At 36.8% G+C, this 15,991-nt stretch overlaps 2 protein-coding genes across 2 annotated transcripts; one reads left to right on the forward strand and one right to left on the reverse strand.

The window, feature by feature from the left end:
• The first annotated feature begins 8,786 nt into the window (after positions 1-8,786).
• Positions 8,787-13,005, forward strand: LOC104231226 (shewanella-like protein phosphatase 1). Its single transcript, XM_009784181.2, has 10 exons — positions 8,787-9,083; positions 9,398-9,498; positions 9,834-9,947; positions 10,138-10,350; positions 10,769-10,904; positions 10,996-11,168; positions 11,392-11,480; positions 11,665-11,734; positions 11,947-12,052; positions 12,640-13,005. Exons 1-9 carry the CDS (start codon positions 8,873-8,875, stop codon positions 12,031-12,033), a joined length of 1,194 nt encoding a protein of 397 aa, XP_009782483.1. The 5' UTR covers positions 8,787-8,872; the 3' UTR covers positions 12,034-12,052; positions 12,640-13,005.
• Positions 13,006-13,614: 609 nt separating this feature from the next.
• On the reverse strand, positions 13,615-14,733 carry LOC104231228 (cytochrome b561 and DOMON domain-containing protein At5g47530-like). Its single transcript, XM_009784183.1, has one exon. The coding sequence runs from the start codon at positions 14,731-14,733 to the stop codon at positions 13,615-13,617; it is 1,119 nt and encodes a 372-aa protein (XP_009782485.1).
• Between the last annotated feature and the right edge of the window lie 1,258 nt (positions 14,734-15,991).

Consider the following 15,991-nt stretch of genomic DNA (forward strand, 5'->3'; position numbering starts at 1 on the left):
GACGAAAAAGTTGCTAACTAAACTACCTCTTTCTCCGTGGCATCCAAAAACCGAAAGATCCTATGAAGCTGATCTATTAAATCTTGCGGTTCCTCCCTCTGATCTGTCCTCGTGAACTCTAGGGGATTCAAAGCAATAAACTCTCAGACCCTTGAACTCCCAGATCCCTCAGAAGGTCCTGGACTAGCGGATGCCCTAGCCTGTTGCTAGGTAGCTACCAACTGTGCCAACAAATGCACTACACTCCTCAAGTTCTGGTCTGATGGAAACGGAGGGGGAACTGGATGTAAGGTCTCCCTAGGAATCTCCTCAGGTGGTGGAGGAGCCGGTAATCGCTGGGTAGGGGTCTCTCCCTGCGACTCCGATTGGGCCCCATCTGGGGTACCCTGCTAGCCCCCTTACCTACTGTTGTTTCTCCCCTCTGGCTAGCCGTAGTCTTCCTAGTTACCGTCATTTGTGCATGTAAATGTCAGCACTTAAGTTTAACTCAAATTTCCTATAACTCAGTGCTACAACACGATTTTGATTTGAAAGAAGGGTAACCAACTCCTAAATGCCCTGTAGTCCCTTACTTATATAATGTGGTGCACCATACATCTATAAACAAGACCCTACTAGACACGACTTGTAGACTTCCTAGGACAGGACTGCTCTGATACCACTTTTGTCATGCCCCGAGCCCGGAGGCGAGACCGTCACCTAGTGCCTCATCTATCCTTGCATACCACTTGCTACTAAGAGACTCCGAACATGTAATATCATACTTTGACTATGGGCCACATTACAAGATAATGTGCGATGCAAAATATAAAACTAAATGGAGACTAACACTAACTAATATTAACATAAAGCTGGACCGGCAAGGCCGTCATAATTACTACAACTGACAGGCCAACAAAATATACGTACAGGGCCTACAAGCCCAACATACTGCACTAACCGACATGATATGTCTACAAGCCTCTACTGATAGATGTACTGTGATCGGAACAGGGCCCCAACCTACCCATAACCTATCTACATATAAATACAAGATATACACCACACTGCTAGACCCAGCAACTCCAAAAGAAGGGGAGCTTACCGATAAAGCTGAACTCGGGCAACATCTACTGAGGAGGTCTACCCGTCTGTCTGAACCTGCACGCATGAAATGTAGCGCCCCCAAAACGGGATGTCAGTACAAAATAATGTACCGAGTATGTAAGGAAATATACTGAAAGTTGAAACAGAACTGATGATATAATAACTGAAAGCAAGTGGGGATCAAAGATAATCTGAAGATATGCTCATCAGCGGACACTAACTCAACTCTCTCAATATAGTGAGTAAAATAGCTGTCCGACCCTATAAGGATCGGTATGCATATACATCTGCTCTACCATAGTAGGCTCGCTCATAGGCGCTCGGCCATACCAGGCTCTGTATCTCGACCAACTGGGCTCGCTCATAGGCGCTCGACCACAGCAGGCTCGGTATCTAACTTACCATCTGATTAGAGGTTGCCCAATAGGGGCCTGCCCATCGATTATAGCTCGATGGTAATGAAAATACTTTAATACTATATATATAAACTCTCTTCTCTCTTGACTGAAAGAAGAAAATACTCAATTGAATATGAAGTCCCGATAAAGGGAATATGGTAACTTACAAAACTAGGAAAATATACGTAACTTGCAAGATTAGCAAAATATACGTAAATTTCGGGATATGAATTTTTCCTTATACCTCGTTATCAAACTTGTATAATGACGAGATCTTGCCAAAATGAAGGAAGGGCTTAGCCTTAACATACCTGGAGTAGGAAAAAATCCGTATGATATCCTTGGAAAAAGTTACATCGTACTCCCTTGGAACCGCAAGATTTTACGTTGCTAAAATTCTAAAAATCTTCGTTGAACTATTGAAGATTTACGATGCTATAAGATAACCTCGTTACTTCATGATAGAAATCTGATTTTTCTCCTAAGTTAATGCCTTCCTAAGAGGTTTGAGAATGAATCACGTTTTTTTGGTCTTGTATTGAAACTTTTGGAATGAAACTTTGAAAGAGTTTGCAAAATGCCTAACGTTTTGTCTTAGTCTTGAAATCTTTTTGAAATGAAATTGCATGGATTGTTTAATCTTTAATTGAAAGACTTTGATTAGGCAAAGTCATGGAAAAGAAACATATTGTTACTTCATGATACCTTAGCAAGGAATGATATTGGCCATTCCTTTATAACATGGCTAACTGCCACGTGGGGTTGGGGATGGGATATTTAATCTTTATCCACTTATTAGTTAACTGGGTAATATTTTGTTCTCCGGTAATTAATTAATTACCCGCATAATTTAAAAATTGCCCCAAATTACTTAAAATTCTACTTATTTTTAATATACTATATATATATATATATATATATATATATATATGTATGTATGTATATACTTTATACATTATACTATCGTGGTAATATGGTACCTTGCATGATACTAGTTTATAATTATCGTGTATTATCACTTGATCCGCATTTTATCCCAAATTGGCCATTTTCAACGAAACTCGTTTTCTCTAATTCGTGCATCCTTTATCCTTCATGACACTTATTTATCGCTTGTTATAAATAGCGTAAATACATTAACATCAAGATGATCTCACCCCCGAGTCTACGTCAATTAACTGAAGACGAAATTTTTAACGTACGAAAAATGCGAGATGTAACATTCATAGACTTCCTCAGCAATGTCTTTGTCTCTCTCATTGGCTGGCAAAGAAGTATCATCAGTTGGCTGCGAAGCCTACGACTCCTCTTGCCGCAAAGTGTCGAGACCTCCAATGACTAGCCTTTATTCCTTCATCATCACAGAAGAAAGAGACATACCTATGTCGGCCTCCTCCAACCTCGAGAACTCAGACACTGAACCGACATCCTCTCCATGACAATGATCGTCGTCTCGCACAGCGAAAAATCATCCTCCATTAAGTCTACGGCCCGGGAGACCCCATCGCCAGTATCTACAGACCTCCTTTTGTGAGGCACCAAATCTTCCTCACCAGGTACAAGCTCCTCGTCTTAGTCTATAAGATGGTATAATGAAGTGGCTGAGGTTACCCTAACTGAGGAAAGAGTAGGACAAGACACACCAATAGGGGGAACCAGGGCGCGAGCAAAGGCAGCCACGGTCGAAGAAGGAATCAGGGTGCGAGCGGAGGTGGATTATCGAGGAGGGAGCAGAAGCTGAAGCCTTAGCATTCTTCCTCTTTTGGAACGCAGGTGCGAGAGCTTTCGACTTCTTCGAGGACCCCTTAGCTGAAGTTAAGGGAAGTACAAAGGTAAAAGAAAGTAAGCCAAAGTAAACCGTAAAGAAAAATAACTACGAGGACGATGAAAAGAACAACTTATCAGTCAAAGAGAGTTGGGGCCCAAACCTTTTGAAGAAGCCCGACCGCTCGCGTATCCTCACGATGTGAGGAAGGAGCCGACCCACCCAGTCATAAATTATCGACTAGATGGGAAGACAAACATTTAGCTGCACAAGAAGGGATAAAAGATTAGAACCACAGCCAAACACGAAAGAAAGATTAGATACCTACAAACAAAGAAGTATGTATTTACGAGTACAATTCCAAGCCTTAGGGAAGCCATCGGCGTTGGACACCACACCTTCAGTTCTAATGAAGAAAAAGTTGAGCTAGAATTGGCAGTTTGCTTTGTCATCCATCTTCACCGCCAAGCATTTACCTCATCGGTTGCGAAGATTCAGCATCGTCCCCCTATAAAAGCTGGGGGCGAACATGTGAGTCAAATGTCAAAGTGTGAGCTCAACCCTGGCAAGCTCCATAAATTTGGTAAGCATTCTTATGAGTTTGTAAACATACGACGAGAACTGAGTCGCGCAAACGTCGTAGTAGCGACAAAACTCCTCTGCCAGCGGAAGGAGAGGAAGAGTGACATGAAAGGGGTAGGTGTAAAAGGCGCAATACCTAGGACGGTGGACCTGCACCACATCCCACTCGACGGGGATCAAATTGATGTGATTGGGAAGGCCATATTTAGCCTTATGCTCTACCAAATCGGCCTTCTTCATTGCTGATCTAAAGTTTCTAGGGGCGGCTTCAGCCTTCAGGCAATTTCGATAAGTTAGACCTAGTATCGGGGTTACGTAGAACTATCTCCTCTATCGTTGGGAAGCTCCCTTCCTTGGTGGCAGCAGGAACATTCTTCGCATAAGGGGGAAACACCATCGATAAAGGGACCACATTACTTCCCTCGCTAAACTCAGAAGGTACGTTAGACATGTTTTAATGAGAGATAGAGAGAGGTACCAAACAACAAAGGATTAAAAATGACGAGAATAGCTGGAATAGAGGGGAAAGATGCATGACAATAGGATAGAAAGAAGGGGATATATGGTTTCGATACAAGGAAATTTGAAAATTTTGAAATTACACCCTCATATCTCTATTTATAAGGATTCAAACATCAGAACAGAAAAATCGGCTTATTATTACTTGGCATCGGAATCGAAATGGCAGGTCCAACTAGGAGTCACACGCAAAACGAAGCAACATATTAGGAATATGCGTCTTGATGGCGCATAACGTCATGATGTCACCCAGAATCATGGACAACACAACTCCAACAAACCAACCGTGAGACGAAGCATTCAAAATTCGCAGCTCACGAAGGGCCACGTTGCTAGTTCGCCTCAATCATTACGACCCGCTTAGCTTGCCCAATCGTTTCGACCGCAATGAACTGAATCCGCTCATCAAGCCCACCTGAGGCCGGCCTCAATAAGTGGAGGGACTAACTGTATGGGTCAAAATCCGCTCTTAGAATATTCACGTCGAGATAATATTACGGGAAGAATCATTAAAGCGTCGCTTATTAAGATGGTCCGAGAAGTCGCACAACCTGTGTTCGAAGAGTCAATGAGAGTCATAGTCAAGGTGTCAACAAGGATTGAGGTCGAGGTTGAATATCGGCGAGAGGGCTGTAACGGCTAGTTTTCAAGATAGGATCTTAAAGAGAATATTCTCTACATTTCTACTATTAGGATTTTTTGAGAATATATTCCATATAAATAGAGAAAAGACAATGATAGAGGGGCATGTGACATTCATTTATAAGAAAGAGATTGTTGACTTTAAAGATTTGACTCTCACTTGATACAAAAATCACCTTTTCGTTGAAATTCTTGTCTACCTTTTACCATCAGATCCGAGAAATCTTCGATTATCTGAACATTTAAACTGTCAATCATTGTTATGGGGAAGATCCTCTTATTCTATTCTTTATTGGATGAATCCTTCCTCCTATTTACTTGAATGTAATTTATTGTTGTTCATCAAATATTGTATGCTACATTACAACTCATGATTTCCCAAAGCATTTATCACGTGATATTATTACTACTCATCCAAATTCGTAGAGCTTCAATTAAGGGTGTTAATTAGGCCGGGCTGACCTATTTTCAGCCTGCTTCAACTCGAGTCAGCCTGCTACTGTTCATTAATGGACTGGTTGTTTTGGGGGGCGGGTTGTGGACATTCATGTTTAGCTTAACGGTAGCCCTTACCCGTTGAACCCGAAATGTCTTAACGGGCTGAACACGGGCGGCAGCCTGTTAGCAGCTCGATTACCGTTGGAATTTTTTTTAAAATTTAATTGGACCATTCCCAACAGTCAAATTAAGAAATGACCCTTGAGGAACGGACAGAAATTGCAAAAATGGCCAATTTCGGCCCCCCATTAAAACTATAGCCCTCCCACCCCTAATAATTGCAAAATTACTTTTTTAACCTTTTAAAATCTATAAATAGCCTCCCTGCTTCTTCATTTTTTCTCACAATTCACTCTCTTACTACTCTAGTTCTCTCTCAAGTCTCAAGTCTCAAGTCTCTCTTGATATTGTAGTTCTTAAATTCTCAAATCTCAAATTGTCAATTATTTATTATTTCAAGTTTCATCAATTATTTAGTTTAGCCATTACAAAATTATTATTATTATTATTATTATTATTATTATTATTATTATTATTATTATTATTATTATCAATTATCAATTATTCAAGTGAAGTGTGGTATCAAGTATTAAATTATTATCAACTATCAAGTTTCGGTCTATCAATTGAAGTTTGAATTTTGATATCAAAAATTCAAAATTAGTGCGACATAAGGAATCCTGATACACTCGTTCCATCTCTTACTTCTGATATTGGTCGTGCTGTGAATGGAAATGATTATTTGACTGTTACATGCCATTGGACAGGTGATAATTTTTGTATGCAAAAATGTATTATTGCTTTTAAATATGATGAAGATCAAAGTCATACTGGTGCATTTATAAGTAATACTATACATGAAGTTGCAATATTTTATAATCTTGCAGAAAAAGTTTTGTGTATGTCATTTGATAATGCTTCTAACAATATTGCTGCTATTACAATATTAAAATTGCATCTACACTCACAAATTCCTGAAATATTTCATGTTAGATGTGCATGCCATATTTATAACTTGATTGTGAAGAGTGGCCTTGAATTATTTAGAGATGAAATTACTTTAGTAAGGAGAGCTGTTGGTGTAATTCAAGGAAATAATAGAAGTGCTAGATTAAATGCATTTAAGGAAAAATGTGTACACTATGGACTAAAACCAAGACTCATGCCTGAAGAAATAGTTACTAGGTAGAATTATACTTATTTGTTCTTAAGATGTTGTTATAAATATAGAATGCCTGTAACTGAAGTTGCTACTTCTCATTGTATCGATCCTAACCGTTTGTTAACATCTAGAACTTGGGAAGTCATTCATGATGTTATACAATTTTTACAAAAATTTTATGTGGCTACACTTGAGTTTTCTGGAGCTTATTATCCTACCATTTCAAATGGTTTAGTTCATATTGCTGAAATTTCTCTTTTACTACATAATTTGAAGCAGAAAGAAGGATATGCTACTGTTGTTGAATCTATGCTAGATAAGTTTAAAAAGTATTTCTACCCAATTCCCTATATTTACCTAATTGGTGTTATTTTAAACTCTACTGTCAAAATGATAAAATGTCGCCAATTAATTAGAGCTTTATATACTTATATGGATATTGGCCCAACTGAAACTCTTGATATTGACACTTGTATTTCTGAGCTACACACACATTTACAAACTTTATATAATTATTATGCTAACATTGTTGATGCTTCTTCGGTTGTAGATGCAAATATTCCTTCAACTAATCCTTCAACATCTGGAACAACTATGGATGATGATGATTATGTTCAAGATTATCAGATTTGGTCTACACTAGGAGAGCATCAACAAACCAGTAGCAGGAATATTGATGAACTACAATTCTATTTGAAAAAGTCACCAGAGCCCTTCATAAAGGATTTTCTACCGCTGGGTTGGTGGAGGAGCAACTCAAATCAATTTCCTGTTCTTTCGGCCATGGCTCGAGACATGCTAATGTGTCGATTTCAACAGTCGCATCAGAGAGCGCATTTAGCCAAGTAAGGCAGCATCTAGGAGATACCCGTCATTCATTGGACAACAACGCCTTGGAAATTCTAGTGTGCTTCAGAGATTGGATAAGATCAGAACGGCGAAATCAAGGGCGTGACGAGGTAGACGAAGAGGAGGACCAAGAAATTGGAGATATAATTTTTTATGGGTCTGATTCAACCAATGCCGGAAACCAAGAACCTCATGTTGACATGGAAGAACTTACAAAAATGATGCAAAGCATGTGATGCACTATTTCTTATTTTTTATAATTATTGTAAACTTTTAAGTTTTAATTTGCAAGTTCAAAAATAAAAAAATCAAAAAAGAACTTGCAAATTAATTTGAAGTATTAAAAATATAAGTGAAAGCCTTCAGAGTTTGTTCCTTACATTACCTATTGGTCTTATACTCTTATTAAATAATTTTTTGTAGCCACTTACTTTCTAATTTCAATTTTATAATTTGAAAATACAAATTTCAAATTTAAAACTTTAAACTTCAAAGTTTAATTCTAACCCTTAAAAGTTTGCAAATACTTAACTATCAATAATATTGAATAAGAAAACTAAAATTTAAATTAAAAAAAAAAAGAAAAAAACTGGAGCCCGGCCCGCCTGAGCCCTAATCCGTACGGGCCCACAAAACCCCGAAAAAACACAGCCCACTAAGAGCCCGCTATCCCCAGCCCGCTAACAGCCTGCCCGCTAACCGAACGGGCTGAAGTTTTTCCCGTTCAACCCGTCCGATAAACACCCATAGCTTCAACTGATCTTTCCCAAAACTAAGATCTAAAGATATTATTGTTAACTAAAATTAGCTCTTGTTTACAAAAAATTAATTATTTGAACCAAGATTTATATTTTTGGTCAAACAATATCCAAATACAATCAATTTTTTTTTATACTTTTTCCGAAATTTCACAATTTTTATATCCAAACGTCCACTAAAGTTTAGTAATCACGACTGAAATTAATCCTTTATAAAAATTAAATATTTTTTTATTTGAAGAAAATCTTCCAATGACTCAATTTTTTTTTTGGTTTCATATCTAGTGTTCGATACTCGCATTCCCGATTAAATTTGTATTTGCGTTGGAAAGTTTCACATAGGAGATAACCTATACTTAAGGAAGAAAGAGGAGTAAAATTAGGAAAAGAGAAAGTAGGGAGTAGTAAAAATGACAATGGCACTAAACATGTGGCTAAGATAGCTCCTCTTTTTTGGGAGAACCCAATTCATGGTTATTATTGCAAGGTCGACCAGTGACAATAGAAAGCACACAAGGCAAAAAAATACTGACTTTGAGTGACCAATGAAAATTGAAAACACAAAAGGCAAAAATATTCAGAGAAAGTACTACTGACTTGTGTTATTCAATCAATGGCTACTCTTGCACTAACATGTTCTTTACCTCTTCAACCACCTTCTGCTTCTTCACAATCACAGTCCCGCAAATTGGTTGATACGATTCTTTCAACTCCAGCTCAGTATAGCAGTAGCAGTAGTAATAGCTATGGAAGCTTAAAACCCATTGTAGTAAATGGGGACCCGCCCACTTTCGTTTCAGCTCCGGGTCGCCGAATTGTCGCGGGTCAGTTTCATTTTTTACTTTTGGTTTTCTGAAGAACAACATCATGGTAGTGTGACTAGTCTAATTGCAGTTATTGAATTGGAACTGAGATTTATAGTTGTCGTGTAATAAGTTTTCAGATAAATTGAGAGGCAAAAAATAAATATAAAAGAAGTTAGGGCATAATTTTTAGCTCTTATCTTCCTTTACTGAATTATTTTGTTGTTATAGTTGGGCATAATGAAATTCTCAGTTCTGCTCTTTTTTTTTGCCGATTCGTTCTGCTGTCTTTCTTTCTGTGTATTTATTTATCTCTTATTTGAGGTGAATTTTAGTCGGAGATTTGCATGGAGATCTTGATAAGGCAAGAGGTGCACTTGAGACGGCTGGTGTGCTGAGTTCTGATGGTCAAGATTTCTGGATTGGCGGTGAGACGGTAAGCTTTTAATTTGCCATCACATTTCTAGCTTGGAGGATGTTAAATGCATTCTACATTTTGTTTAGATTTATGAACTCGTTCTAAGGCATCTATAATCAGAAGCAGATCCAGGATTTAAACTCTACGGGCGCAATCTCTAAGTTTTTAGCATCCGACATATTATATTTTAAAGTTATGGATTCATATCTACTATTTGTTGCAATTTTACTAAATATTTAGGCATAAATTATGCTCCGCGTAAAAATTATTGGGAGATGAACCCGGTACCTTAAGGCTGGATACGCCCCTGCATCTATTAGCTTATAAAAATATAACAAGGTTCTTTTTACCAGGTGTTGATTCAGCTTGGAGATATACTTGACCGAGGTGAAGATGAACTTGCAATTTTATCATTGTTGAAGTCACTAGATATCCAAGCAAAAGCTCATGGTGGAGCAGTTTTCCAGGTCTGTGTTTATTCAGCTACATCTACTAGTATCTTGATTGTAGCTGACTGCTAATCCGTACATCGTTATTATTTAAACAGGATAATGCTAGCATTTTATACTGTTCAATTTTACAACTACTTTGGAGATTTGCATGGTTATTCGCTTCCAACCATATCTGTTTTCTTCATGTTCTAAATGGTTATTATAGGTCAATGGAAATCATGAAACTATGAATGTAGAGGGGGACTTCAGATATGTTGATAATGGGGGACTTGACGAGTGTATAGACTTTCTGGAGTACTTGGAGGAATGTGAACACAACTGGGAAGAAGCTTTTGTCAGTTGGTGTGCTGTGTCTGGCAGATGGAAACAGGATAGGAAGGTGTCTCATAATTATTGGGCTCCATGGAATTTGGTAAAGGTGTGTTCTATTACGATCAAGGTTTCTATTAAGATCAAGGTCTTAGTCTCATGGCTAATGGGAGGTTTGGAAGTTACTTACATTTGAGTGGCCTGGCAAATAAATATATTGGCATCAGAAGCATTTTAGTTTTGAATTATAAAAAGAAAAAACCATTATATTGTGGGAAAACAGAAAGTGCTAGCTTATTGCTGTGAAGTAAAAGCATACCGTTTACACTAGTATTGAGATTAGCAGATATTTGCAATCAGCAGGGTTGATAAAAAACACGTTGAAAGTGATAACTATATAATTTTTAAGCAGATATTTTAAGATAGTTACCCCTTTTAGAATTCATAAGAAACATTTGTTGCTTTTTCCATATGGTTTGGTGCTTGACATTTTCTATGCTTATTAAGTCGTCCAAATATTAGGACAGCGGCAAAAGGGTGTAATTGCAAGATCAATCCTCATGAGACCCGGAGGTCCATTGGCATGTGAGTTGGCCCGTCATGGTGTTGTTCTTAAGGTTGATGATTGGCTCTTCTGCCATGGTGGCCTTCTTCCTCATCATGGTAATAAGCTAATCTGCTACCCAGTATTCTGGTTTATTAGGATACATGTAAAGAGATTTTCGTATATTGATTATTAATGCTGCTGCTGCAGTTGCCTATGGCTTGGAGAGACTGAATAGAGAAGTATCTCAATGGATGAAAGGTCCGAGTGAAGCTGACGATTCTCCGCAGATGCCTTTCATAGCCACCAGGGGCTATGACAGTATCGTGTGGAACCGTTTGTACTCCAGAGACTCAGATCTGGAAGACTACCAGATCGAGCAGGTTATAGGCATTTTCCTCTATGCACATTCAGCAAGCATTATTCTGGGTTTCGCTGAATCCGTGGATCTCTTTTGTCGATTAGTTCTTTCAAAACTGTATTTTCTAGCTATTTTTCAAATCGATCTCTTCTAATGTTGAAATGATTCAAGTTTAATTTCTGATCTTATTGACATGATTATTCAGGTGATGCTAATTTTTAACTTACTGCTTTTTTCTTGATCAGATCCAATCTCTTCTTGAAGAGACACTGCAAACTGTGGGTGCCAAAGCTATGGTTGTAGGGCATACTCCTCAACCTATGGGGGTGAATTGGTAGAGGATCTTTATACGATCTATTATTTTCTTAAAGTGATACTAAGATGAACTTTTTGTGTTAGATATAAATATTACAACCAACAGTCAACTTTAGGAATCAATTTTTAGCTCAAAAAGAACTATCTTTACAGGTCAGCATCTCTTTAGGCCACATAGATGATTGATTTTGGTTTCCCTGCAGCAAATACGACTGTAGCATATGGCGGATTGATGTGGGAATGTCTAGTGGAGTACTTGGCTCGAGCCCTGAGGTAATTTCGTTTCTGGCCCAAGCACTATTGTAATTCCAGTATTAAATGAGAAATATAACAACTCGCTTTCACTGTTGATGCCACTTCTAGGAGGCCACGTCTAGGTTTATTACCATTTCATAGTAATGTTTGCTAGCTTGCTTGTAGGGCTCCTAATACAGATGTATCCGTCCTTTATACTTAGACATCTCCCACTGCATGTTTGTTATCAGGTCCTAGAAATAAGAGATAATAAAGCTAGGGCCCTAAGGAGCACAAGGGATTGGTCCAGTGAACTTCAGGTTGCTGATTACACGTAGATTTCATAGAAACCCCAAGGTATGATGAAAAGAACGTTCATTCTGCATTTGGCTTGATGTTTCACGTTATACCATGTCAAAGGATGATGCTATTCTGGTTGCGGCACCAGACTCTCTCCCGTCCTTGCAACTATAAAACAGAAGTGAAGAATAAAACTATATTAAAATAAAGGACTTCCTTTTCTTTCCATCTTTATTTTTATCTGGTATTGCATGATTTTGAATGGTTCTACCCAATTTGCATATAAAGGAAAAAAAATGAAGTGAAAAACCCATTCGCATTCCTTTGAATTTACTTCTCTCAATGAACAAACTTGTCTGCATCTTTAGGGGGAGTTCCGCCATCCTCGAAAAGAACATGTATTACAATAATTTTTGGGCTTGTTTTTGCTTGGCAACTGTGAGTTCAGATGACAGAAATAAAAGATGCCTGTCGGACTTGGATTTTCTCAACCCCAACTTTTCTTAGCTTCTTGCTTTGTACTTGTAACCTCTTTTTAGTATAACAAACAGTAAAAATTGTTAAGCATGTTTTCCAATCCCAAAATTTTCTTCATTTTAGGATCAATTCTGTACGTCATGTTCTCATCTTATTTGTTTCTACAGGCTTTTCATATATCTGTCGAATTTCACCGTTGCCATGGCTCGGTGCCTGTTTGAACTAGAATAAAACAAGACGGTGTTTTTGTCTCTCACAAATGGCCATATGAATTGGTGAATGAGTGAATTTATGCATTCCATAAAACAGGGAACTGTGGATTGAAAGCTGGCTCCTTGTTTTCTATTTGTATAAATTGTGTATAGTAATTCATAGTATTCATTAGTACATAGCAAAGCCAACTTACTGGTAGACTGGTAGTTAACAATAAAAATCGTTTGTTACCCGTACATTTAACCAATCTCATTAAACAATGTATGCTTCAACAGAATTTTCAGAATTTCGTAGATATTTGAATTACAGTTTGGATTCAAGTACTATTTGCTTAGAATGGGAGATAAAAGTTATTATCAATTGTTGAAGCTATCAGAGATAGAAAGATATGAACAAGGTACAGTCAAACCTCTCTATAATAGCCTCATTTGTTGTGATATTTTTTGGTTGCAATAGTGAAGTGTTGTTATAGAGGACATATATTATAACATAACATAAAAATTGGTTTCAAGTAAAACTTGGCTTTTATAGTGAATAATTGTCATATTGAGATGCTGATATAGAGAGGTTTGACTGTATATAAGAAAAAAATAGCATCATATGCCAATTGTCTCTAACATACTAAGGACATTCATACATGAAACTCCCTCTATTTTGTCTTACATCAAACTTTTTAGTATTTGCTGTAGGCATAAGTTTTTTCAGTTTTGGTCCTAAATATATCATGATTTTTTGATTAAAAATATTAGTTAAAAGAAAGGACAGATATAATAGAAGAAATATTGCAAAACTAGTACATCTAGTATAATCCCTTGAGCATGTAACATACATTAAATTTGAGCTACAAAAATTATACGCCTACGAAAGTAAACATTCTGATTTATACTTCGTTACAACTCTACACTTTTTGTTCCATAAATTTTGGAAAATTAAGCTCCCACTGTAGTTTCTTCTGTGTCTTTTTTAGCCTTCAAGATCCATCTCAGAACTTCAAGAACAACAGCAATGAAACTCAACGAAGCAAGAAAACCAATATAAGCATTCTTCCAAATTCCCACGTCCATCATCTGAAAACCCTTGAAACAATTGATAATTCCCAATATAATAGTAGCATAACCAGTAAACCAATGGTAAAAATTCCAATATACCCTATATTTGTGATCTGGTTTTGGCCTCAACCAACGAGCTAAAACTTGTAATGTTGCAAGCCCTAAAAGTGCACCACCAATATACCTATGAGAAGTGTGTTTAATTTTTACTCCAGAAGATTGCCTCCCAAGAACAAATCCCAAACTTCCACCAGTAATACCAAGAAAATAAGCCAAGATTTGACAATAAATATGTAGATGAAACCACAAAGGATCTGTCAAAGGTAAATATCTCAATCTAGCAAGAACAACACCTAGTGGCATTAACATCCCCCAACTAACACCATTGATAATTCCATGAGCAATTTTAAGCTTAGATCTTGAACTTGATTTTACTTTTGTAGTCATAGTTTTCCCCGAATGGAAATCCAAAGTCCCAAAAGACTTAACGTTATCTCCTGACAAGTCATGAATTCTTGGTTTATTATCTTGTAATGGTCCTTGTTGCCATACATGATTCACAACAGTACTTCCATTGGTAGGAATCTCAAACTTGGCAAAGATGATAACTTCTCCATTGATATTCTGAGCTGAAACGTCGTAAACCCTTAAACTCAAGTCACCCTTTTCAAGCATAGTTCCATAGGTGTTAATAGGTGATGTGTATGCTTCAAGAGTACCATCAGAATGTTGCAATGCCACAAAAGCTTGTGATCCAACCATTCCTGTTGATGTAGGGTTTATAGCCCAAGCAAGCCATCTTCCATGCACGTTTTCGGATCTCCTAAAGGCAATTTCAACAGTACGAGAAGGCTGGTCGAAATTCCAATGAATAAAAGAATTTAATGTATGAAGATTTGAGCATGAATCAAACGACTTGTCATGGAATTGGAAATCGGAGCAGTTGGTTTGAGCAGATGAGATGAAGAATAGGGAAACAAAGAAGCAAAAGGCTAGCATCTTTTAGTAAGCCATGGTTATGAGAGGGGTGGCGTACTTTTATAATTCATGCAGAACTAATCCTAATTAGAGATGGATTGGTAGATTAATTTCTAAGATGTTGATACCAAGTGCAAAATTAGGAAAAACTTTTATGCAAAGTAGAGTCCCATTATGAGTGGGACTGTAATTTCGAAAATATTTTGACTTAATTCAAAAATGTTAATAACATGTGCAAGTAACGTCAATTTGGTTGGAATTAGGAAAATTCAAGGGCTATACTAGGGTAAGCAGGTGAAGCCCTTGCCCTAGGCCCCAAAAATACTACTGTATATTATATATATAATATATAGTACTATTATTTATATTTATATGTAATGTTCGTACAAAATTTTAACTTTTAATATTTTTTTTTAAATTTAGTAGAGGTAGGATTGTGTAGTTATTAAGATAATTTTTTTCTCTCATTAAGTTAAACAATATATTTATTTTCTCATCAATTCTATTTTTCTTCCTCTATATATAGTCTTTTTCATGTTTCTCACAAATTTACTTTATAATCTCAGATTCTCTAAATTAGCTTTTTTTTTTTTTTTGGGTCACATTTGATTTATTCATATATTAGAAAGCAAGTACTTTTGTGTCCTTTTTTAATTAAGAAATCCCTGAGGCAAATGTTACAAAGTTCAAAACTCGAGGAATAATGAGGTCGCCTCTTTATTATTTCCACTTAATACCATATTTTTGTATAGAGGGACTTCAATACAATGACGTACGCCTAGCTGACGCATTATGCCTTGCGCTCTTACCAATAGATCAAAAGTCATTTAGGCTTTTTTTGGAGATTTTTACCTGGTAGGACTCTTATTAAAATGCATTTATATTAATATCACCATTTTTGGATTATTTCAATAATAGCAGATTTTATTACAAATGTAGCATAATTAAACAATTTGTTCTATAGCTCTTCCCAAAACAAGGGATTATGTTTAAATTATTGTTATATAACTTTTCGTTGAAATAAGAATGGACATCATGAAATATAAACATTCGAAAATAACTTTTAGAAGATACGGGTACTTAAATAATTGAGGAAGTAAAAACAATGAATGAACAAATATACATTAAGAGTAAAATAATATCATATACTAGTAGTTATTAAACCTTGTACAGTTATGATTTTTGTGTCTACTTAATTGAGCTGTGGTTGTGCAATACCATCCACATTGAGTTTAACCCGAAGTTAGAATAGATCTATGCATACATTCAGAGATTAATG

Source organism: Nicotiana sylvestris, chromosome 6 (assembly GCF_000393655.2).
Source record: "Nicotiana sylvestris chromosome 6, ASM39365v2, whole genome shotgun sequence".
Lineage (NCBI taxonomy): Eukaryota > Viridiplantae > Streptophyta > Magnoliopsida > Solanales > Solanaceae > Nicotiana > Nicotiana sylvestris.

Bases quoted from the DNA above. Each gene is read 5' to 3' on its own strand.
- LOC104231228 (XM_009784183.1), bottom strand. From the start codon at position 14,733: ATGCTAGCCTTTTGCTTCTTTGTTTCCCTATTCTTCATCTCATCTGCT.
- LOC104231226 (XM_009784181.2), top strand. From the start codon at position 8,873: ATGGCTACTCTTGCACTAACATGTTCTTTACCTCTTCAACCACCTTCT. The intron at 9,948-10,137 runs GTCTGTGTTTAT...TGGTTATTATAG, and splicing joins ATGGTGGAGCAGTTTTCCAG to GTCAATGGAAATCATGAAAC. The intron at 10,351-10,768 runs GTGTGTTCTATT...ATATTAGGACAG, and splicing joins CTCCATGGAATTTGGTAAAG to CGGCAAAAGGGTGTAATTGC.